The sequence below is a fragment of the Pneumocystis murina genome (genome assembly GCF_000349005.2).
Source record: "Pneumocystis murina B123 chromosome Unknown supercont1.6, whole genome shotgun sequence".
NCBI classification, from domain to species: Eukaryota; Fungi; Ascomycota; class Pneumocystomycetes; order Pneumocystales; family Pneumocystaceae; genus Pneumocystis; species Pneumocystis murina.
The window spans coordinates 173,276-194,306 of record NW_017802364.1 but is presented as its reverse complement, the minus strand read 5'-3'; the positions used below and the strand labels follow the sequence as shown (position 1 = coordinate 194,306).

The 21,031-nt window shown below is 25.7% G+C and overlaps 12 protein-coding genes across 12 annotated transcripts; 5 read left to right on the top strand and 7 right to left on the bottom strand.

Annotated features, from left to right (window-relative positions):
* Positions 1-567: 567 nt before the first annotated feature.
* On the top strand, positions 568-1,641 carry PNEG_01206 (hypothetical protein; the record flags this gene model as incomplete). The annotated part of the gene is made up of 3 exons (XM_007874932.1): positions 568-782; positions 825-1,335; positions 1,378-1,641. The coding sequence occupies 3 exons, from the start codon at positions 568-570 to the stop codon at positions 1,639-1,641; spliced, it is 990 nt and encodes a 329-aa protein (XP_007873123.1).
* A 619-nt stretch (positions 1,642-2,260) lies between these two features.
* Positions 2,261-4,747, top strand: PNEG_01205 (hypothetical protein). The gene is made up of 2 exons (XM_007874931.1): positions 2,261-2,341; positions 2,384-4,747. The coding sequence occupies exons 1-2, from the start codon at positions 2,315-2,317 to the stop codon at positions 3,314-3,316; spliced, it is 960 nt and encodes a 319-aa protein (XP_007873122.1). The 5' UTR covers positions 2,261-2,314; the 3' UTR covers positions 3,317-4,747.
* PNEG_01204 (elongation factor 1-alpha) lies at positions 3,482-4,930 on the bottom strand. Its single transcript, XM_007874930.1, has 2 exons — positions 4,785-4,930; positions 3,482-4,735 (listed from the first exon to the last, which is right to left on the bottom strand). Exons 1-2 carry the CDS (start codon positions 4,907-4,909, stop codon positions 3,484-3,486), a joined length of 1,377 nt encoding a protein of 458 aa, XP_007873121.1. The 5' UTR covers positions 4,910-4,930; the 3' UTR covers positions 3,482-3,483.
* Positions 4,931-5,275: 345 nt separating this feature from the next.
* Positions 5,276-6,882, bottom strand: PNEG_01203 (hypothetical protein). Its single transcript, XM_007874929.1, has 5 exons — positions 6,664-6,882; positions 5,768-6,620; positions 5,646-5,719; positions 5,487-5,582; positions 5,276-5,436 (listed from the first exon to the last, which is right to left on the bottom strand). The coding sequence occupies exons 1-5, from the start codon at positions 6,689-6,691 to the stop codon at positions 5,354-5,356; spliced, it is 1,134 nt and encodes a 377-aa protein (XP_007873120.1). The 5' UTR covers positions 6,692-6,882; the 3' UTR covers positions 5,276-5,353.
* Positions 6,883-7,859: 977 nt separating this feature from the next.
* On the bottom strand, positions 7,860-8,666 carry PNEG_01202 (hypothetical protein; the record flags this gene model as incomplete). Its single annotated transcript, XM_007874928.1, has 4 exons — positions 7,860-7,954; positions 7,997-8,457; positions 8,503-8,574; positions 8,620-8,666. The coding sequence occupies 4 exons, from the start codon at positions 8,664-8,666 to the stop codon at positions 7,860-7,862; spliced, it is 675 nt and encodes a 224-aa protein (XP_007873119.1).
* A 72-nt stretch (positions 8,667-8,738) lies between these two features.
* On the bottom strand, positions 8,739-11,116 carry PNEG_01201 (hypothetical protein; the record flags this gene model as incomplete). The annotated part of the gene is made up of 10 exons (XM_007874927.1): positions 8,739-9,141; positions 9,184-9,423; positions 9,468-9,593; positions 9,637-9,828; positions 9,875-10,095; positions 10,135-10,257; positions 10,304-10,440; positions 10,484-10,528; positions 10,573-11,003; positions 11,070-11,116. 10 exons carry the CDS (start codon positions 11,114-11,116, stop codon positions 8,739-8,741), a joined length of 1,965 nt encoding a protein of 654 aa, XP_007873118.1.
* A 124-nt stretch (positions 11,117-11,240) lies between these two features.
* Positions 11,241-14,201, top strand: PNEG_01200 (hypothetical protein; the record flags this gene model as incomplete). Its single annotated transcript, XM_007874926.1, has 9 exons — positions 11,241-11,500; positions 11,548-11,695; positions 11,744-11,874; positions 11,920-12,075; positions 12,123-12,988; positions 13,033-13,121; positions 13,165-13,479; positions 13,527-13,764; positions 13,813-14,201. Exons 1-9 carry the CDS (start codon positions 11,301-11,303, stop codon positions 14,199-14,201), a joined length of 2,532 nt encoding a protein of 843 aa, XP_007873117.1. The 5' UTR covers positions 11,241-11,300.
* Positions 14,202-14,213: 12 nt separating this feature from the next.
* PNEG_01199 (hypothetical protein) lies at positions 14,214-15,486 on the bottom strand (the record flags this gene model as incomplete). Its single annotated transcript, XM_007874924.1, has 7 exons — positions 14,214-14,261; positions 14,309-14,601; positions 14,648-14,963; positions 15,014-15,095; positions 15,140-15,252; positions 15,301-15,362; positions 15,402-15,486. 7 exons carry the CDS (start codon positions 15,484-15,486, stop codon positions 14,214-14,216), a joined length of 999 nt encoding a protein of 332 aa, XP_007873115.1.
* Positions 15,487-15,778: 292 nt separating this feature from the next.
* PNEG_01198 (60S ribosomal protein L16) lies at positions 15,779-16,469 on the top strand (the record flags this gene model as incomplete). The annotated part of the gene is made up of 3 exons (XM_007874923.1): positions 15,779-15,919; positions 15,971-15,986; positions 16,033-16,469. The coding sequence occupies 3 exons, from the start codon at positions 15,779-15,781 to the stop codon at positions 16,467-16,469; spliced, it is 594 nt and encodes a 197-aa protein (XP_007873114.1).
* A 176-nt stretch (positions 16,470-16,645) lies between these two features.
* Positions 16,646-17,105, bottom strand: PNEG_01197 (transcription factor S; the record flags this gene model as incomplete). Its single annotated transcript, XM_007874922.1, has 4 exons — positions 16,646-16,681; positions 16,724-16,818; positions 16,864-16,951; positions 16,995-17,105. The coding sequence occupies 4 exons, from the start codon at positions 17,103-17,105 to the stop codon at positions 16,646-16,648; spliced, it is 330 nt and encodes a 109-aa protein (XP_007873113.1).
* Positions 17,106-17,270: 165 nt separating this feature from the next.
* Positions 17,271-18,007, top strand: PNEG_01196 (hypothetical protein; the record flags this gene model as incomplete). The annotated part of the gene is made up of 6 exons (XM_007874921.1): positions 17,271-17,295; positions 17,349-17,459; positions 17,504-17,535; positions 17,581-17,719; positions 17,772-17,805; positions 17,848-18,007. The coding sequence occupies 6 exons, from the start codon at positions 17,271-17,273 to the stop codon at positions 18,005-18,007; spliced, it is 501 nt and encodes a 166-aa protein (XP_007873112.1).
* Positions 18,008-18,760: 753 nt separating this feature from the next.
* Positions 18,761-21,026, bottom strand: PNEG_01195 (hypothetical protein; the record flags this gene model as incomplete). The annotated part of the gene is made up of 11 exons (XM_007874920.1): positions 20,977-21,026; positions 20,877-20,927; positions 20,720-20,825; positions 20,524-20,675; positions 20,234-20,482; positions 19,947-20,186; positions 19,780-19,894; positions 19,589-19,733; positions 19,446-19,546; positions 19,063-19,400; positions 18,761-19,018 (listed from the first exon to the last, which is right to left on the bottom strand). Exons 1-11 carry the CDS (start codon positions 20,989-20,991, stop codon positions 18,761-18,763), a joined length of 1,770 nt encoding a protein of 589 aa, XP_007873111.1. The 5' UTR covers positions 20,992-21,026.
* Positions 21,027-21,031: the final 5 nt, after the last annotated feature.

The following is a 21,031-nucleotide window of genomic DNA, read 5'->3' as shown; positions in this document are numbered from 1 at the left end:
ACAAAGACTAATAAAGAATTTATAATAATTCTATATAATCATACACTTTTATAAAGATACATAAAACATTCACAAACTAAATCATCTTTTTGAAATAAATAATATATCTATTAAAACTAAATTAAAATAAATCCGTATAAAAATACATTATCCAAGAACATCGCGCTTCAAATAAAACAAAAAAAAAATTAAATATTTTTTTACTATATAATTTTAAGATCCAGAAGAGATAATATCTATTTTTTTATATAATAAGTGACTATTATATGCTTTTTATATATTAGTTTTTATAAATTAATTTTTTCTAGATTTAAGACTAAATAAAATATCCACAAATTTACGAGAATTTATACAAACATATTTCACAAGATTTCTATTATTTTTCTTCAAATATTTTTAGTTAAATCAAATATTTTTTATAAAATACCAATTTTTCAAATACTAAAAAAATTTAACATTGCTATTTCATAATATGCAAGAAATTTTATCATTTCAAATATAACTTTCATAAGATATTCCTAGATCCTAAGAATAAAGCTAAATATCATTTAAATAGAATCTTCGAAAATGCAAAATCAATTATTTAAACAAGAAACTCAAGAATCATCTAATTCTTTAAATTTCAAAGACAAAACTCATTTTCTTAAACAACCTATCTCTTCAAAAAAAATTCGTAACACAAAAAACCTTTCCTTAAAGAATGTTGATCAAGCAAATCAATGTGTTAAAGGAATTTCTACTATTATTTCACCATTATCAAAACCATACTCAACTGAACAAAAGTTATATTTACATACTTCTAGCCATATTTCTAATATAAATAGCCGAGAAAACAAGGGGTTTACATCAACTAACAATCATACATTGTTAAATATAATTTTTGCGAATAGAATTTATCCTCAAAACACTCAAATACTATTTGAAAACGATTATAATTATAAAAAAAATTCTAATACTTATGAAAACAAGCCAGTATGTATAATTGAACCAAATCTTTGGCTTTTTGCGGAACCAGAAACTCATATTGCAAAAAAATTTAATGTTGTAATCAATGTTGCAAAAGAAGTAAAAAATCCATTTTTATCTCAAACATCTCTAGAGGAAAATTGCCCTAAAGAAACAGAAAATATATCAAGTGAAAGAAGGATTTTTCAAAAAAATCTATTACCTATAGAAAGTTCAATTCTTCCACCTGTTATAATTAATAACATAGAATATCTTCATGTATTATGGGATCATAATGTCAGTACACTATCTATTGACTTACCACCTCTCATAGATTATATAACTAAGAAATCTATTCAAGAAAACAAAAAAGTTTTAATTCATTGTCAGGTAAATTTGCATATATTATTATTGTAAAACTCATACTTGAAGTGTGGAATTTCTCGGTCAGCATCCTTAATAATTGCCTATGTTATGAAATCCCTTGGCTTGAATATTGATTCTGCTTATTCTTATGTTAAAGATAAATCTCCTTGGATTGGACCCAATATGTCTTTAATATATCAACTTTATGATTTCAACAATTTCCTTTATGGTAAAAAGAAATCTTCTAGTAATAAGAAACAAACTGGTCCTAATATTGAGATATCATCATCAAATAATTCCCGTAAAACAATTATAGATAAAAAAGTATAGATATCTTAGGAACATCAAGATCTCTAGATAAAAATTTGAGAAATAATCTATTGTTAAAAATTTAAATTAAAAGAGGAATATATATGTCCAACTAAAAAGCATTATAAAACCTCTTATCTTTAAACTAATCAAAACTGCATTTTCACCAAATTCTTTCAATTATTTAATCAGTTATTTGTATTAACATCATTATTGTTATTCTAGTTATTTCATTAAATATTCATTTTTTAATATTAGCAACAATATAAAAATTAAAAAAATATAGAAATTTTAACTATAATTTTTATTAAAATCATATTACTAAAATAAACATAAAATTATATCAAAATATCTAATAAAGTAATAATTTACTAAAAAGATATCAATTTCTATATATTTAAATCTTATTTTTTTAATAAAACAAAAATTATAAGAACCTAGATTTATAATCTATTTTTTTTTAAAATATGTTCAAAATATATACTATGTAGATATATATATTAATGCAGAAAATAAAAATAGATACGAATATTCTGAAAATCATATAAAATTTTCGTTTTTATAATAAATGTCATAATTTTAATTCATATTATTTTTAAAATCCAGTAAATTCATTGCGATTAAAAACGAATAAAAATAATTTGCATCAAATTATTTATTAAAACTAATATTTTTTATATAAAAAAAATAATTGATGGGGATCTTAATATGTATTTTAGGGGTTTTTTTTAATATTTTTTAAGTTCCAAACTTAATAATATAGATATATATTTCATTTCTTTTATGGAGTATTTTACAAGAACGTATAACTACTAGATCTTATGGAAAAGAAATATTTAATTCAGTAATAATATTAAGTATTATGCAATCATTTATTGCTATTATAGTATCTTTTATATTTATGCATTTCATTACAAAACGATCAAAAAAAAAAATTCCTTCTCTTTCGAAATCTTTATTCTTAAAACTTATTTTAGTAGCATTGAGTTCATCATTAGCATCACCACTTGGTTATGCATCTCTTAAACACATTAATTATCCTACTCTTATACTTGGAAAATCTTGCAAACTACTTCCTGTTATGGCCATTCATACCATCTTTTACAAAACACATTTTACTTATCATAAGTATTTAATAGTAGCTATAGTAACTTCTGGAATTGCAATTTTTACTTTATATGATTCACAGTTATCATCTAAAACCAATAAACAATTATCAAATGATACATGGGGCCTTTTTCTTCTTAGCATTAGTCTTCTTTTAGATGGATATACTAATTCAACACAGGACCAAATTTTTAAAGCATTTTCACATGTAACTGGTCCATGGATGATGTTATATATGAATATTCTATCTACAGTAGGTACGACATTATACTTGTTATGTTTTACAAATGAATTGGTAACAACACTTGAATTTATCAAAAAATATCCATCAATTATTTCTGATATTCTTATTTATGGTTGTTCTGGAGCAATTGGACAATTGTTTATTTTCCATACATTAGAAAAATATGGCAGTTTAATCTTAATAACTATCACACTTACAAGAAAAATGCTAACGCTATTATTAAGTCTTATTTGGTTTAATCATAAGTTAACAATTGGCCAGTGGATAGGTGTAGTATTGGTATTTTATGGAGCAAGTTTGGAAGCATATATAAAACATACACAATTAGCTAAAAAAAAAGTATAAAACATTTATACGAAATCTCATACGTAAATTTATAAAATTTATAATAAACATATAAATAATATAAAAATGAAACAATATTCTAAAAACAAATCTATAACAAAAAACATATATTTTAATTACGCTACATAATTAATATATAATAGCAATACCATCAATATACTGCTTCCTTATTTCTTTGAGGCTTTCTGAGCAGCTTTAGTAACCTTACCAGCCTTCTCAATCTTAGAGACAGATTTAATAACACCCACAGCAACAGTTTGTCTCATATCACGAACAGCAAATCGACCCAATGGAGGATAATCGGTAAAAGACTCAACACACATAGGCTTACTTGGTACCATATCGACAATACAAGCATCGCCCGACTTCACAAACTTAGGATTGTCCTCAATCTTCTTGCCAGTACGTCGATCAATTTTCTCTGAAATATTAAAAAACTTACATGCAATATGGGCAGTATGACAATCCAAAACAGGTGCATAACCAGCACTAATTTGGCCGGGATGATTAAGAATAATGACTTGAGAAAGAAAACCTTCACAACCCTTAGGAGGATCATTCTTAGAATCACCAGCAACATTTCCACGACGAATCTCCTTAACAGAAACATTCTTAACATTAAAACCAACATTATCGCCAGGCAAAGCCTCTGTAAGCTGCTCATGATGCATTTCGACAGATTTTACCTCAGTAGTCAAACCAGAGGGAGCAAATGTAACGACCATTCCTGGCTTTATGATTCCTGTCTCAACGCGACCAACAGGAACTGTTCCGATACCACCAATTTTATATACATCCTGAAGAGGAAGACGAAGAGGCTTATCAGAAGGACGAACAGGAGGTTCTATGGAATCGATTGCTTCAATTAAAGTTTTCCCCTTTAACACTGTATTTTTACAATCTTTAGTCCATCCTTTAAACCATGGCATATTAGGAGATTCCTCTACCATATTATCACCATGCCATCCAGATATAGGAACAAACGGAACAGTTGCTGGATTATAACCAACTTTCTTGATAAAATTAGAAGTCTCTTTAACGATTTCATCAAAACGGCTTTCAGACCAATTAGTATTGTCCATTTTATTAACAGCGACAATAAGCTGTTTAACACCTAAAGTATAAGCAAGAAGGGCATGTTCTCGAGTCTGACCATCCTTGGAAATACCAGCCTCAAATTCACCAGTACCACTGGCAATAATAAGAATGGCACAGTCTGCCTGAGAAGTACCGGTAATCATATTTTTAATGAAGTCACGATGCCCTGGTGCATCAATAACAGTAACATAATATTTAGAGGTTTCAAATTTCCAAAGAGCAATATCGATAGTAATACCACGCTCTCGTTCTGCTTTCAACTTATCAAGAACCCAAGCATACTTAAAAGAGCCCTTCCCAAGCTCAGCCGCTTCCTTTTCACTAACAAAAACACTTAATGTATTTAAAATATATTTACAATTTTACTTACAATTTTTCAATAGTACGCTTGTCGATACCACCACACTTATAAATTAAATGCCCAGTAGTAGTAGATTTCCCTGAATCAACATGTCCAATAACAACAACATTAACATGAGTTTTATCCTTTGCCATCTTTTTTTTAATATATTTTTTTCAAATATCTAAATATTATTTTATGTTAAAATGAATTTTTGAACGTCGATATTCAAAAAATATCATGACTGTTTTTATTTTTTTGACCTAATTTTTTCAGATTAAGAATAAATATTTAACATTAAGATTTTTAGATTATACAATAAAGACGTCATTTCTTATGACAACTAGTCCAAATAACTACATAATTATAAAAATTATTAGAAAAATCTACGTTTCTAAAACCAATTCAATATTATATATATATATATATAGCCTTCATAATTATTCTAGAAAACAATTTATTTTAATACTATTCTTTTAAAGCTACAATATTCAATATTATCATCTATATCATTATTATTACATATCTTTAATATTTTTCAGAAAAATAATTATAAAAATAAAACGTGCCATCATATTTTTTATTGAAATTAAATCTATTTATCTAAATTTAAACACACCATCATTCATTTTAGGATATAAACTGATATATTGACAAGATAAAGAAGGATCAAAATAATATCCTATATAACAAATCAAGTAAATCGAAATTAATAAAATATACAAATTATACCTTCAATAAAACCATCATTACGCCGAAGACAACAAAAATATGAACCAGATGTTGCAAAATCACTTTCAAACATAAAAGGCCCAATAAATTCAGATTCTAATAAAACATTAATATTGTTCTTAAAACTATTTATATGTAAATTATTTGAAAAACTTATACCTTTCCAGCGCATAAATATATACTTGCTACAAATATCGGTAATTTTATCTTTTGCAAAAAGCAAATTAAAGAATCTAATAAAAAATAAATTATAATGATAAGAAACAATAATAATATCATACTCATAATCATCCATCCCTTTAAATGGCTCCAACTTACGCCAATAGGCAACATCTGTCTTCCAAGCAATACCTCTTTTAACCGCTAACAAATTATAATAGCCAACGAAATCAACTATTTCACCATTCCACCATATAATAATACTACTGTTATTAAAATCAACATCGGATGCATTAAACATTTCTATTTGCCCCGAAACAGACATTTTAGAAAAGTTAATATCTTGAATTATAACTTTAATTTTTCTTTCATCTCTAATGTGGGATGATTCAGATAAAAAAATGGAAGGCTGACCAGGAAAATTTTGAACACCTTGAAAAATAGAACCTGATTTAAGCCAACTTGTATATTCAATTTTTGTGCAATCATCAGTAGATGGAATATTTTGAAAATTCAATCGATCCCTTGTTAAAGGAGAGACAAGAGTATTCTCCAAAAAATTCAATACTTCTTCTAAATAATGCGAAGATCCTTCACGATCAAAAGAAATAACACCTCCTGAAAAATAGTTCCTGCGACGACCAGAATGACGTTCAAATGCTGAACTAATATAATCATAATCAAGTGATCGTAATGCATTTCTCATATAATAATGATCAAAAGTATTAATTCCATTATTACTAAATCCATTACTATCCACCACTATTGCACGCAATGCAGATAAACGTATAGGAAAATGATCAGCACTATTATCAAAACTTATAGAATTTTCATCCGTATCTCCATGCCATAATTCATCATTTCTGTTTACTTGAAACCATTGATTAGGTCTTTCATTACGATTCCGCATACGGCGATGACGTTGAAAAATGGAAGATCGAGGATGCTCTTGAATAGATCTATTATGTTCAAATGCTAAACCTCGTAAAAATAAAAATTTTATCATAAAACTACCTACTAGTAGACATATAAAAAGGTGCTCTCATAAGTTTCTTTTTTAAAAACTAAGCAATATTTAAATAGAAAATCCAGGAAAAACGAATATGAACTTAATATAGAAAACAAATTGTTATATCGTACCCAGTATTTCTTACTGATATACTGAAATTAAGAGATTAAATAATACTCAGAATACAGCAGAAGAAATAACAGGAAAAAAAAAATAAAATTGATATTCGATATCTAGAGCCTAATAACAAAAACAATAAAAGTATCAATAAATATTAAAATTAAATTTAACCCATTTAAGTCTAAAATGTTTATAAAAAACAAATACAGAAATAAATATACCTTTAAAATAGATGTACACTAATAAATATTCCTAAAATAATAATATTTTTTCTCAACCTTACGATTGTTTTTCAAATTTAAGGACTTTAAATCTTAACGATAAAACTTGAGTCCAAATTAACTCTTAAAAAATTAAAACATATATCACATACAAATAACTCTTAAAAATAAAAATTATTATTAAAAATATTTAAAACAAATATTTAAAAACATAATTTTTAATAAAAATATTTAAAATCTATTCAAAAAAATCATACATTTTTAAACTATATTTTTCAAATACAAAATAAAATATTCAATAAAATAATAAGCAATTTATGATAAATACCTATATATCTATATTTCTTGAAAAAATATTAAATTCAATATATTATCAAAGATACTTTACAATACTGATAGTAAACTAATAGATAATTAGTGACTCAAAATATTTTTTCAAAATGTAAATATATGAATATAATATAAATCTAAACACATCTCATTTTATCTGAGTTAATTTTTTTAAAAATATTATTTATGCTCTTTTATTTCTTTTTTTAACATCATTAAAAAATTGTAACATATGATTTGCAACAGATTTTAAAAAATCTATTATTATTGCAAAACTTAATACTATCATCAAACAAAATCCTATAAAATCATAAAAATTTTCATTGAAGTTATATTAAAAAAATAATAAATACAATTACATAACCAAAGATAAAAATTTCAATAATTTGATATACAAAAATACAAAATAAGTATATAAATTTCAAAAAAATACATCAACAATATTATGCTATCAATATACATTAAATACCAATATTTCCTCATAAAATTTAAATAAATCTTAAAAATTTCATAAATTCATTATAACATTTAATTTTATTGAAATGTAAAAATAATTGTAGAAAAACTTGAACCATAACTCCCACCAAAAGAAAACATAGGACCATCTATAGACGAATGATATATAAGACCTAAATGATTAATTTTATAAGCAATTATATATTTAAATTAACCTTCAGATGAAAATTTAAAGATCAATTCTTCTTTTGTCCAATTGCAACTTGTTATTATAAAGAATCCACCTTTTTTAATTAATTTCTTTATACATGTGGGATACAATAAACATGCTCTAGTATCTCTAATGATTTCATCATTAAGTGATATAGAGTCAAAAGTACCCTTATCAAAAATGACATCCCATTTCTCTTTAAAATAGTCTTCAAAGTCCAAAATATCTAAAGTTTTAAAAGTAATATTTTTTATTCCTCGTTCATTAACAATAGTTTTTGATAATTGAATAGCAACATCTGAATAATCTATTCCAACAAGAGTACATGAGCTATAACCTTTACTACTTAAAGAACACAAAAAATGACCATTTCCACAACCAATATCAAGAATTTTAAGATCAGGTTGCGGAGATATATTATTCTTTAACCAGTCGATTATTTTATTTTCTAAATCTTCACCAAACCTAAAATACAATAAAAAATATGATCTCTAAATGCATATAAAAAACGGAAACCATATTTCCCCATAATCTTTAAAACTTTCAAAATTTTTACGCTCATTTTTAAAAACATAATCCCAACTTAAATAATCAGCCGTAAAAATATACTATAATAAAGAAATATACTATTTTCTTGTTCCAAGAACAGATGGCTCAAGCTCATCAATAGACATAATCTCAACAAACTAAATTAATATTAAATAATTTTAAAGTTACATAAATAAAATTCTAAATCGAAATTACAATTACGATAATTCATTTAAAATTATAAGTGCATCATTTATAAAATCTTTCCAATCTTGGTCATTTAACTTCGTTATAGTTGAATTCATAATATTGAATTCTGAAGAAAGTAATTTTAATTCAGCTCTTCTAGTCTTCATATTTTCCTCTATAATCAAAAAACGAAGTAAAAATTTATTAAATTTAAAATCAAATTGATTTATATATTCCATTCTTATAAGAATATACTCCTTTGCTTTAGAAACATCTTCAGATTCGGATGGAATTTCAACAGATAAAGTAGAAGATATTCTTAGTTTATTACTTGTTATACCAATTTGGATCATATTTAAATACGCCATCAACAATTTATTATTCGGATCCAAAAAAGAAAACGTTTTTCGAGAAATACGTAAATCACTTCCACTATAAGAATTAATCTTACGAAAAAAAAAAAAATCAATTAACCATTCAGGAAGAAGAACATCCAAAATACTTTCGCAAGATATATATTTTACCATAGTATTACAAATATTGCCTTTGTTATCCAATTCCAAATCAATTTCAATATAAGAATTATCTAAATTAGAATGAACCCATGGCGATGGTACAAATTTTAATCTTAAAATTTTTTTATAAAATTTATCTAAAAACTCATCCTTATAGCCAGATTTCAGTTTATGAATAAATGAAGATGCACGGGATATACTATTTTATATTAAATCCATGAAAAACGAAAAATAATTATCAACTTAGAGCAAAATATTCTTCGAATTTCATCATTCTTTACATTTTTTTCAAAATATTGCCTTAATTGAAAAATGGAAAACTGTTTATATATATTTTCCAAAGAATAATCATGCAAAACATATCCAAAACTAAAAAAATATTAAAAATAATAACATACAAGATAAAACGTACATAATATCATATTGTACTTTTACTTTAGAAAAATTATTTGAATAAACCATATGAATATCAAGAAATTTGCGAATATCATAAAGCATTAAAATAACATTAGAATTTAATTTCAAAAAACCATTTTCTATCATGATATAATACTCATTTTCTAACAATTTTTTCACATTTTCATCTTTAGAAAAAAATTTATTTCTATTAATATATTAAAACTCAAAAAAAATGTAAAAATAAATCATACTCATTTCTATAAATTATAGTTTTCCATCTAGCCCATTTTTGTCTCCTTAAAAACCAAGGTAAACTGAATTTTTCTCCAAAATAATAAAACGAATTATTATTCGGTGAATTATTATAAATAAGGGAATAATTTTTACAATCATTAGAAATTAGAGACATACATATCAATATCTTCGCATTATCTAAAGGCTCTAACTCATTTCTTAATGTAGTAATCCTAATCTAATAATCATTAACAAAAGAAATATATGAATAATTTACCCTATTTATATCAATTTTTTCAATAAATGCACCAGATAAAAAAGATATTTCAGAAATATGTCTATCATTAAAATATTCAGGCATAGAAAAACATTTAATATCTATATCTTCTATTTTTATATCCTCTTTAGAATCAATTTAAAATTTTCTTTAACAACAAAAACATTACCTTAGCCATCTGAGCTATTCTTTCTTTAATTCTTTCAATATTAGATTTTAAAGCTTCAACTCGAAGAAATAATTTATCAAAATCAATATATATCTTAGCTTGATAGTTACGTGCCCATTGTTGCAAAACATATTTATCTTAAGACATTAGAATCCTTAGAAAACTTAACCCCTAAAATACTTGATCTAGTCATAAAAAATAAATCTCTTTTATTAACATAGATTTCTAATAAAATAAAAATCATCAAAATAAACCAATTCTAATACTACCTTTAACCATAAGAATATCAGAACAAATATTATCTGAAATTTTTAATCCCCATATTTCCTTAAGAATTGCCTCTATTAGCTGATCACGATTGCAGCGAGAAAGATTCTTAAGTCCATTAAGTTTTGCATATTTTTGAATCTGTTTTTTATTAAAAGAAAATTTCATATTTCTTATTATTTGGTTAAAAAGATCTAAAGAAACAAAAACATGACTAGGTTTCATTGAATCAATCTCGTTTATCGATGTATCATCCATTCCATCCGGGCAATCATAAATAAGTTTTCGCGAAAGTAATTCTAAAGATTTTTCTTCTAATGGTTGAATTAAGGGGTCTGAATTAAACTGAATTTTTGATTTCTGCTTTCGAAGGACAATAATTGACTTTTCTTTAGGGAAAAAATCCGAAAAAATATCATTCTTATGGAATTTACTATAATTTTTCCATAATAATTTATAAATAAAACAAAAAGATCTCAATTTGGAATTCAAATTATACCTCATAATATTTAAAATAATATCAACTAAATTAAATAAAAAGTACATAAATTCCTTTAAACTACCATTCCAATTATATTAAATTAGAATTTTTGTTAAATATTTTTTTACTAAAAATATATTTTAATTATCGTAAGATGTTTATAAAAAAATAGATCTTAAATAAGAGAAACAAATTTAAATTTCAGAAATAAATTAAACCTAAAGTAACCATTTCTAAATATTTTGATAGATGAACATATTTTTCAAGACAAAGCATACAAAACTAGTTTTAAGATGCTATCCTAAAAGTCAAGTCTCTGAACATAAACCCAATTCGTCTGAGTTATCATATCTATGCTACTATGGATTCACAAGGCCAAGCAAGCTTCAAAAAGTAGGTCTTTTTTTAGAGCGTAAATTATCTAAAGATGTATATCGTAGAAAACAAGGGCAAGTTCATTGAATTTAGTAATCATATAATTAATAAGAATACTTAGGGATATAATTGTTTCTTTATATATATGTAAAGCACTAATAGAAAGATGTCATAAAGACTTGAATCTTTATGCAGCAAATGTTGTTAACATATTAAATTCAGTTCTTCGATCTGGAGATGTTGAGGCTATTGAACATAGCATTGACTGTGTATATTTATAGCTACATAAACTATATTGTTTCCTAATTATTTTCAAGTTTACATCCTTTATTTCTCATCATAATGGACTAATATTATCATCTGATGAAAATTACGCAAAACAATTTAATATCCTTATAACAGCTTTTGTAGATTTTGCTATGGCACAAAGTGGCCCTAAAATGACAAGGTTTGACTATTAATGACGTGTAAACTGAATATTTATTTATTAAAGATATCGTCTTGTTGGAATGCAAGCAGCTCAGGCTATTACTTCATCTGAAGCTATTCAAAATTCAAATTTACTCTATTTAACAGCAAAAATCATTCCTGGTATTTTGCACAATCTTCAACATAAAAATGAAGAATTTTTGTTACGTTTCCAATCCAAGTAAATGATAAAAAATATTTAATAATTAAAATTAATTATTTTATAAGAACAGAAAATTTTCATAAAACAGAAAATCATATTGATCCTGTTTCATACACTAGTAAAACTATTAATGAAGATGACCAGTTAGAAGATGAGTTAAATGAAATATTAGCTCTTGAAAATCTTAAACGTATATATGAAATTAACGATGGTGCTCATATTAAAAATGCAACATTAGCTTTAATATCTCATATTAGAAGCTTAACAAAAAACAAGTCAATTATAAATTGGGCAGTTACACTTATAACAATGATTACAAGATGGACGCATGTTCAGCATAGATACATAATCCTTATAATTACAGTAGAAATCCTTGAATCATTACCGGATAAAGATATTCCATCAAAAGAATATTTCCTTCTCACGTCTCTTATACATGCTTTACTTTCATCAAATGTAAATCTAATTGGTCTTTCAGTTATGGATATTATACATGCTTTAACAGGAAAAATTATTGGACAAATTAAAGAACTTGATACTCCAAATACGGCAAGGCTTTCAAAAGTAATACTTTCGAAAAGATCATATCTTCTCGAAGGAAATACTATAGGACATAAATTTAACTCTGAGCAAAGAGAATTTTTTATTTCAGAACTTATACATTGTTTAGGTGCATTGGCGACACATATTTATTATAGAGACCAAATTACAGACATGACAGCATCTTTTCTAAACTGTCTTAAACCCTTCTCTAATGCATCATCAGCGTCTGCGAATGAAGTAAGGATTGGAAAATTATTAGCTTTAGCAGCAGTTAGAGAAATTTTTGTAATCGTTAATTTAAAATGTAATCAAAGTGGCGTTTCAAGATCTAGAGTTTCCTTAGATATATGGAATTATACAGCAGTGGTATTAAAAGATAGTGATCCTAGTAACTTATCCAATGCATTCAAAAATACATAACTAACTTAACAGTATTACGTTTAGAATATATATCAGTTCTAACAACTTTCCTTAATATTGAATTCAATTCTCCTGATGAAGAATCTCTTTATAGTTTTGATGTAAGAATATTATACAAAAAATATTTTCTGATATCATTTTAAGACATCTAAAACATCGTTTTCTAACTATCTTCAGTCTCTTCGTTCATATATATACATATATTTTCTCCTGTCTAACAATACCGAAACAGATTATCAAGCAATACAATATCTTTTATTTATTTTGACTGAGAAATTTGGACCCAAAGAAACAATAAGACTTATTCCAGTTATATTACGTCTTCAACAGTCCATAGATGAAGAGAATATAAATTTATCATTACAGCAAAAAAGCACTATATTAAGTATTGTTATATGGTATATGATAATTGTTTCAAAAAAAATTAATAATCAAAAACTTTTTGAAAAAGTAAATGAAGTAATAATAACAATTTTTCAAATAACAATTACATTAATTTTCTTAAGGAAATGAATAAGAGAAAATTAGACAAATCATGGCCTGATTTTATTACATTACATCCTTCATTTATACCATCATCAATATGTTCACCACAACCACTTTCAAAAACTATTGCACCTTCAAAACCATTTTTAAATAAAGAAGAAATAATCAGTATTTTAATTCTTTATACACCTAAATTTCCAGAAAATGCAAAAAAATACATCACGGAAACTTGGACACCAGAATCTTCATTAATTTTGGGTAAAGACAAACATTTTTTTATTAATTATACTTACAAGATTTCTATAGAAGATTTTTCTCGATCAGATTCTCTCGTAGGAATGAATTCAGTAAATTATAAAAAGCATTTATCACCATCTAATTCCTTATCACAAATAACATTAAACCAAGAAGAAATTCTACAAAATAACATACATTCATCTTTAAAAACAAGTTCTTTAAAACGTACATTAACAGAACCAAATATCAATAATATAAAAACATCCTTTAATATTTCAAAAAACAAATTAAATAAATTTAAATCATCTGATAAATTCACGCAAAAAGATACAGATAAGTTTAATCAAAATGCTATACAAAAAATAGATATGAATAAACTTCTTGACAATATTAGTTTGAAAGCATTATCAAATTCAAAAAAACACTCAAAAATAAGTGCATCTGCACCATATGCTTAATATAAATATATTTTAAGTAAAATCTTTATTAATTCCATAATTATTTAAATTCCCATTTATCTAAGAATAAATTAAAACAAAAACTAGAACATAGAAAAGGAAAAAACTATTGTAAATAATCCCCATCTACCTAGGAGTGTCCCATAGCGATCAAAAATAACTTCTAATATATTTGCAGATGAATAATCGACATTATTAGGCGCCTTTGTAATTAAAATATCAAGATCACTTAAATATGGCCATGTTGTCCCCAATGCCGGCTTCAATTCAGTCGAAGAAAATGCAGAAAAATTTGTTGAATTTAATTTCACAGTAGAATTAATCAGAAGAACAAGAACCTTTCTATTTTGACAAGAAACATGATGTAAATTACGAAGTAATGAAACCATTATACTATGTCCTAAAGAAAATGATAAATAGAAATTAAATTATATTATTAATCTAACCTTTAACTTGCTCTCGTTGCATAAAAAAACTAAGAGGATTTGTAATATTATCTATTATAATGATACCGGGTATAAGATCATGATTATCAATAGATTTATTAACAAGGTGATGAAATTCATTTACACCGTCCATAATCCCCCATATGTCGAAAGCACGAACAATTCCTATCCTTTCAAGAAAATCCGATCCATAAACATAATTTCTTTGTTGTGCAATGTCTATTAACCTTTGTACAGAAAATGTACCTGATGTATCAATCCATATCGCACGAGCATTTTTACATGATAAATAACTACAAACAACTGAGTATGCAATCTAAATAAAAATATTAACATCATAAAAAGTATAAAGTCAGAAATTAATACAGTGGTTTTTCCAATTTCAGATGGTCCAGAAATCGTAATAATACGACCAGTAGGAAATCCTCCATTTAAAACATCATCAATCCTACTTTTATCAATTATATATCTAAAAAAAAACAGATACTATACGCAGAGCATTTAATATTAACCATAAAATCAGATAACTGAGAGTCCATATCACCACGAATAGATTTAGCGGCACAACTCGGAACAATTACAATATTAATCAATTCATTTATTTTCTAAAAATATAATTAATATAAATTTATACTATAATATATTTTCCTGACATCTAATGGAATATCAATTCTTTTAGATATATATTCAATATCAGAAAGAAGTAATTCATCATCTATAATCTTATAGATTTTATAAAATCAAATATTCTTACCTGTAAATATCTGAATATTAGATAACATTTTGACGATTTCATAATATTCATCAAATCCTTTAACAAGAATATCAAGAGCTACCATTTTGTATAATAACAAAAGTCAAAAACTTTACAAATAACTAAAACGTTATTTACTAAATTATAAAAATATTTTCTAAAATGTATATCCTAAATCATCAAAAAGCTCTATAAATAATATTTACTAAGTAAATATAACGACTATTTATATATTTTTTAAACAAATAATAGATTTAAGTACGTATAACTTGTAAAATAACATCCAATAAGGGCATAAACCTAAAAAGTCACATCAAGAGAACTTAGAGATCGGTAATCTAAATAAAAAGAACATTTTTTTAATAGAATTATCTAAAATGTTGTTTCAAAAAGAACCTATAGTAGTTGACGGGAAGGGCCATCTCCTTGGAAGATTAGCATCTGTTGTTGCAAAACAGCTTTTGAATGGGCAAAAGATTGTAATTGTGAGATGCGAAGAAATTAATATTAGTGGCGAAGTAAAAACTTATTTCATTGAAAAATCAGAGATACTAATGAATAATATTTAGTTTTTTAGGAATAAATGTAGTTAAAATAATCTCTTTGTTAAAATAGTCTTAATTTTTCTTAGTAAAAATGCATGCCTTTCTTCGTAAACGAACACGATTTAATGCTACTCGTGGTCCTTTTCACTTTAGAGCGCCTTCACGTATAATGTACAGGGCTATTCGTGGAATGATTCCACATAAAATGGCTCGAGGCTCGTCTGCTTTAGAAAGACTTAAAGTTTTTGAAGGGATTCCACCACCATATGACAAGAAAAAAAGAATGGTTGTACCAGAAGCTCTTCGAGTATTAAGACTTAAGCCTGGACGTAAATTTTGCACTGTTGGGAGGTTGTCAAAAGAAATCGGCTGGAAATATGAAAATATTATATCTAAACTTGAAGAAAAACGCAAAATTAGATCACATGCTTATTATACCACCAAAGTTGCTAAGGAGAAGAAATTTCTTGAGGCAAAAAAGAATGTATCTACAAGCAAGATTTTAGAAGAATTTGGCTATTAAATTGCCTAGTGACTTTTAAATTAACTAAATAGCATTTTTTTCGTAAATAAAAATCATATATTTGTATATATTTGAATTATGAATAATAATGCAAATACTCATGGTATTTATGTCATATTCCCATTTATACATAAATCTCATATAATTTGATAGAAATAATACTAAATCAAAACTCATTAGCCTTCTCTCCACCTATACCCACACTTTATACACTGAAACAGTGTTATAAAAACATAAATATAAAAAAAGCTAACCTTATAAAATGTAGTCATAGGTTCGTCTGCAGATCGAATTTGAATTTGAAAAAAATATGCTTTTAAACTTCCACAATCGGTAGCAGGACATTGTGCTTTTAAATCTTAAATTTATATTTTATAATATTAAAAAAAATCACCATCTGTTTTATCAACATTATCCCATGCCTTTTCACCACCTAAAACATCATCTACTTCTTTTTGTTTCATCATTCTTTTTGAATATAGCTATTTTATCTCAATATTTAGAAACAATAAATCTGATATTTACATATCTGTCTATAGGAAATTCATAAGGACATGTTCTACATTCAAATCTATTATATCCTGCAATTGAAGTTCCAATTAAAAGATGATTTCCACAAGCTGGACAAAATATCATTTAACAAAAATGAGTAAATTCCTCTTTTAAATAAATTAAGATTTCAAAATAAACTATTTGATATCCAAAACAATAGCACTTCTAAAACAATCAATACAAAAAACAATATCTTTAAAATTAATATTCATAAAATATCGATTAGTCTTAAACTATATTATTTTAATTATGGAATATGATGGTGCATCACCAAGTAACTATAGAATATATCATTAAAAAATATTAATAATTATATATTTTTTCTAGGTGAAATTTTACTTAATGCATGCCATAAAGAAAATCCATATTTACTAAATCAAATATTAGATGATCCATCTACTGATATTTCTCTTATAAATAATTCAAGAGATGGACTAGGTATGCAATTTATAGTAAAATGATCTAGAAGACGTATTATATAGGAAATACTGCCCTTCATCTTTCTGTGCAATATGTTTGACTCTAAAAAAATAAAAAGAAAAAAATTTAATTAAAATAGGGTTCTATTGCATGTTTGAATGTATTATTAGATGTAAAAGATTTGGAAATAAACAGCAAAAATTTCTTAGAAGAAAATACACCTTTGCATAAAGCAGTAGAATACCAATATAAAGACGAAGATATAGCACTGGAAATGGGTATTTATTTTTTTTAATAAACATTTGAATTATATTTTTGACTTTGAAATAGTCGAGTCTCTTATTGATGCAGGTGCTGATCCAAGGTATAAATATAAATCCATTTCTATAAAATATATAATTTCTAGAATGAAAAATAAAATGAAACAAAAGCCTATTGATCTCGTAGACCAACAACACTCTGGCATAAGAGATGTACTTAAAAAGGCAGAACTAGTATATTTTACCAGCAAAAATGATATACAAAGTACAGATAACGAAAGCGAAACCTTTTCAAGCGATACATAATCCTATATATTATCATAACTAAGCTTAAATAATAAATAAAAATATTTCGAAACATAATTTTAATGATATACATTCTATTGTTATCAATAATAACAATTGTTTAGCCTTGAACATTTGCCCTTCTATATAAATTATATCTTTTCCATTCAATAATTGATAACACATTTATTACATTTTATCAAATAATGAAATACACAAATTCCTAACACTGCCGACTTATTTCTAATAAACGTCTATTTAATATAATTTAAACTGAAAATTCCATTAAAAATATATTTATTAATATTATATTCTTTAAAATAAGTTTAAAAGTTTTAAAAAATTTAAGAAATATCCAAAATAATTTAAACAAAACATGTTATATATAAAAAATGATCCATACAAGTCAATTATAACAAATTATTATAATAACACAATTGCCTTTCTATTATTATTATTAAAAAATCTATATAAAAAAGATAAAATAGATAAATAACTATTCTATAATTTAGAATCTAACATCGGAAAATTACATCTTTTTAAAACAATATTGATTTATTTTAAAATATTGTCTTTAAAAAAAGTATATTTCCAATATTAAATAGAAACGAAAAAATATAAGCCAATAAATTCGTAAATTGTAATTACATATTTAAAATTATATAGACTTATCAGAATAAATTTGCCAAAATAAATCTAAAAATAACAGAATTTACATTTCTATCAATATGTCATGAATTCATTATTTACAAAACTTAATAGAAATTATAAAATTCATTGTGCCATAATTGCCATATTAGCAAAAAATCTAACATCAGTATCCGGATCGCAACTTAATTTTTCTAGCGATGGTTTAATTTGTGCATTAAACAACTCTACACCCTCAGGAGAATCTTTTAAAACATCAAATAAAACTTTATAAGATTTAGCAACATTAAATCTAATATTCGGAATTTTATCATCAACTAAATTATTTACTGTAGGTAAAATATAGTTTCTAACTATATCCACACCTACAACAGGAGCAAGAGACTTTAAAAATGTAAATTTATAATAAAATTAAAAAAAAAACTTACAACAATAGCAAATATTGTAGTCATACGATAAAGATAATTCTCATGATTTCCCATAGAAAGAACACGAGGAATTATACTTTTCATTGCCCAGGAAACACCAAAGACTTCAGTTAATTTTCTAAGATTTAAAATAGCAGCTTCTCGAATAGAAAAAACGCTATCGCCTAGCCAAGACATACAAAGCTCAGTTAATTTTTCATCAAAAAAATCAATACCAAGCTGACTAGCTAATAAAGGTATATATTCAATAATTGCCAACCTAACCCTCCACTGCTTATCTTCTGCAAGTGTCACTATAGCAGGAAGAAGAGATTGAGAAAGCAATTCAATACCAATAACTATTGCAAAGCTTAATATTTTGCAGACACAAACACAAAACCAACCATTATTAACTTGTTCAAGTTTTGATATAATATTAAGTCTAACATCAGGAAATTCATCTTTTAGTAATTGAAGGAATATAGGAAGAAGATGTTCTATAGTACTATGTAATTTCAGTAAAAAATATACTATAGAATTATCTTACAATTCTTTTCCCAACACCGGGGAAAGCAAACTAATTTGTTTTCCCCATGCTGCTCTTACATGCTGAGAAGGATCTGTTGTCAAATCCCTTACAACGGGAAGAATTTCATTCAAAACAACTTGACAACTCACATATTTGCAAAATCCTTTCATTATTAACAAAAACATAGCACAAAATACCAATATAAATACCCGGAATCTGACCTACAATTGCTGTTCTTACTTCAGCCTCTATATCTCTAAGCAGCCGAAGGAAAGCAGGAAGCAAATCTGAATCAATTATTTCTTCGCCAACAGCATCGGCAAGCTAAAAATTCATTAAAATAAACAAACAAATATATATATATATATATGTTTACCTCATTAAAATGGTCAGCAACAATATACCGTACTCTCCAACTCTTATCAGAAAGGACATTTCTTAAATTCTGAAGCAAATAGTAATTAATATCTAATGGAGAGCCAAGAATTTTTGCAATTGTAATAAGAGGTTCAACAGATAATAATCTTACAGAATCCTGATCATCCGACGCAATAACATTAAAAACAGGAATCATATCCTCAATAACTTGACTTTTATTCATTTGAAGCACAAATTTCTATAATAAAATAAATATATATGCACACATATATTTAAATAACATACACAAAAATTTATTGCAGCAACTCTTCTGACCATAGGAGTATCATCAGAACATAAATAACCGAAATTCCTACGAAGTGAATCTTGAATAGATTTTGTTGAACGTTTATATACATTCGTATACAAGCCAGTTGCAGATGTGCGAGAAGTAAACCATTCTCCTGAACTTAAACGATTAATAAGAGGAATCATGTATTCCTCAATTTGCTCAGTTGTAAAGATTTCAGCTATTTTATTAAGAGAATCGACAGCCTGTAACATATTTATAAAAACATAAAAAATATTAAAAAAACCTTATCTCTAACAAGAGGCTCCTCAACAGCTGAAAGACTTTCAAGAGGACTAAGAAGTATATGTGCATACTGAGGCCCACCTATATATTGAACAAATTTTCCCAATTCTTCCGCCAAAGCAGATAAGACTTCATCATCATCATCAATAGATTCTAAATATACTATTAAATATGAAAAAAGACATCTATTTATAAACCATCTAAAAATGGAATCAATTCATTTCTAGTTCTCTCTTGTCCAAGGGCAAGTGCAATTGTAGAAAGCCTTCGAATTGCATTAAGGCGAAATGCCACATCGTCATGCTAGTTATACATAAGCATGTACAAAATTTAAAGAAAATACTTCTTATTTACCTTTAATTCGTCGATCAATACTGCTATAGGATATAAAGCATTTGGTTGCACCTAAATATTTTTGTTATTTTTTTGCACTTTCTAAAAGAAGAAATCCTACTATTTCGCTTTTCATTTTTAAAATAAATACTAAAGATATTCAAATATTTCCAAAC

What these genes read in the sequence shown, in the direction of transcription:
- PNEG_01203 (XM_007874929.1), bottom strand. Translation starts at nt 6,691, where the DNA reads ATGAGAGCACCTTTTTATATGTCTACTA. An exon ending in TATATTTATGCGCTGGAAAG is followed by an intron (nt 5,583 to 5,645) that starts GTATAAGTTTTT and finishes ATGTTTTATTAG; the next exon opens with AATCTGAATTTATTGGGCCT. An exon ending in TAATGATGGTTTTATTGAAG is followed by an intron (nt 5,437 to 5,486) that starts GTATAATTTGTA and finishes TTTGTTATATAG; the next exon opens with GATATTATTTTGATCCTTCT.
- PNEG_01204 (XM_007874930.1), bottom strand. Translation starts at nt 4,909, where the DNA reads ATGGCAAAGGATAAAACTCATGTTAATGTTGTTGTTATTGGACATGTT. An exon ending in AAGCGTACTATTGAAAAATT is followed by an intron (nt 4,736 to 4,784) that starts GTAAGTAAAATT and finishes TGTTTTTGTTAG; the next exon opens with TGAAAAGGAAGCGGCTGAGC.
- PNEG_01205 (XM_007874931.1), top strand. Translation starts at nt 2,315, where the DNA reads ATGGGGATCTTAATATGTATTTTAGGG. An exon ending in TCTTAATATGTATTTTAGGG is followed by an intron (nt 2,342 to 2,383) that starts GTTTTTTTTAAT and finishes TTAATAATATAG; the next exon opens with ATATATATTTCATTTCTTTT.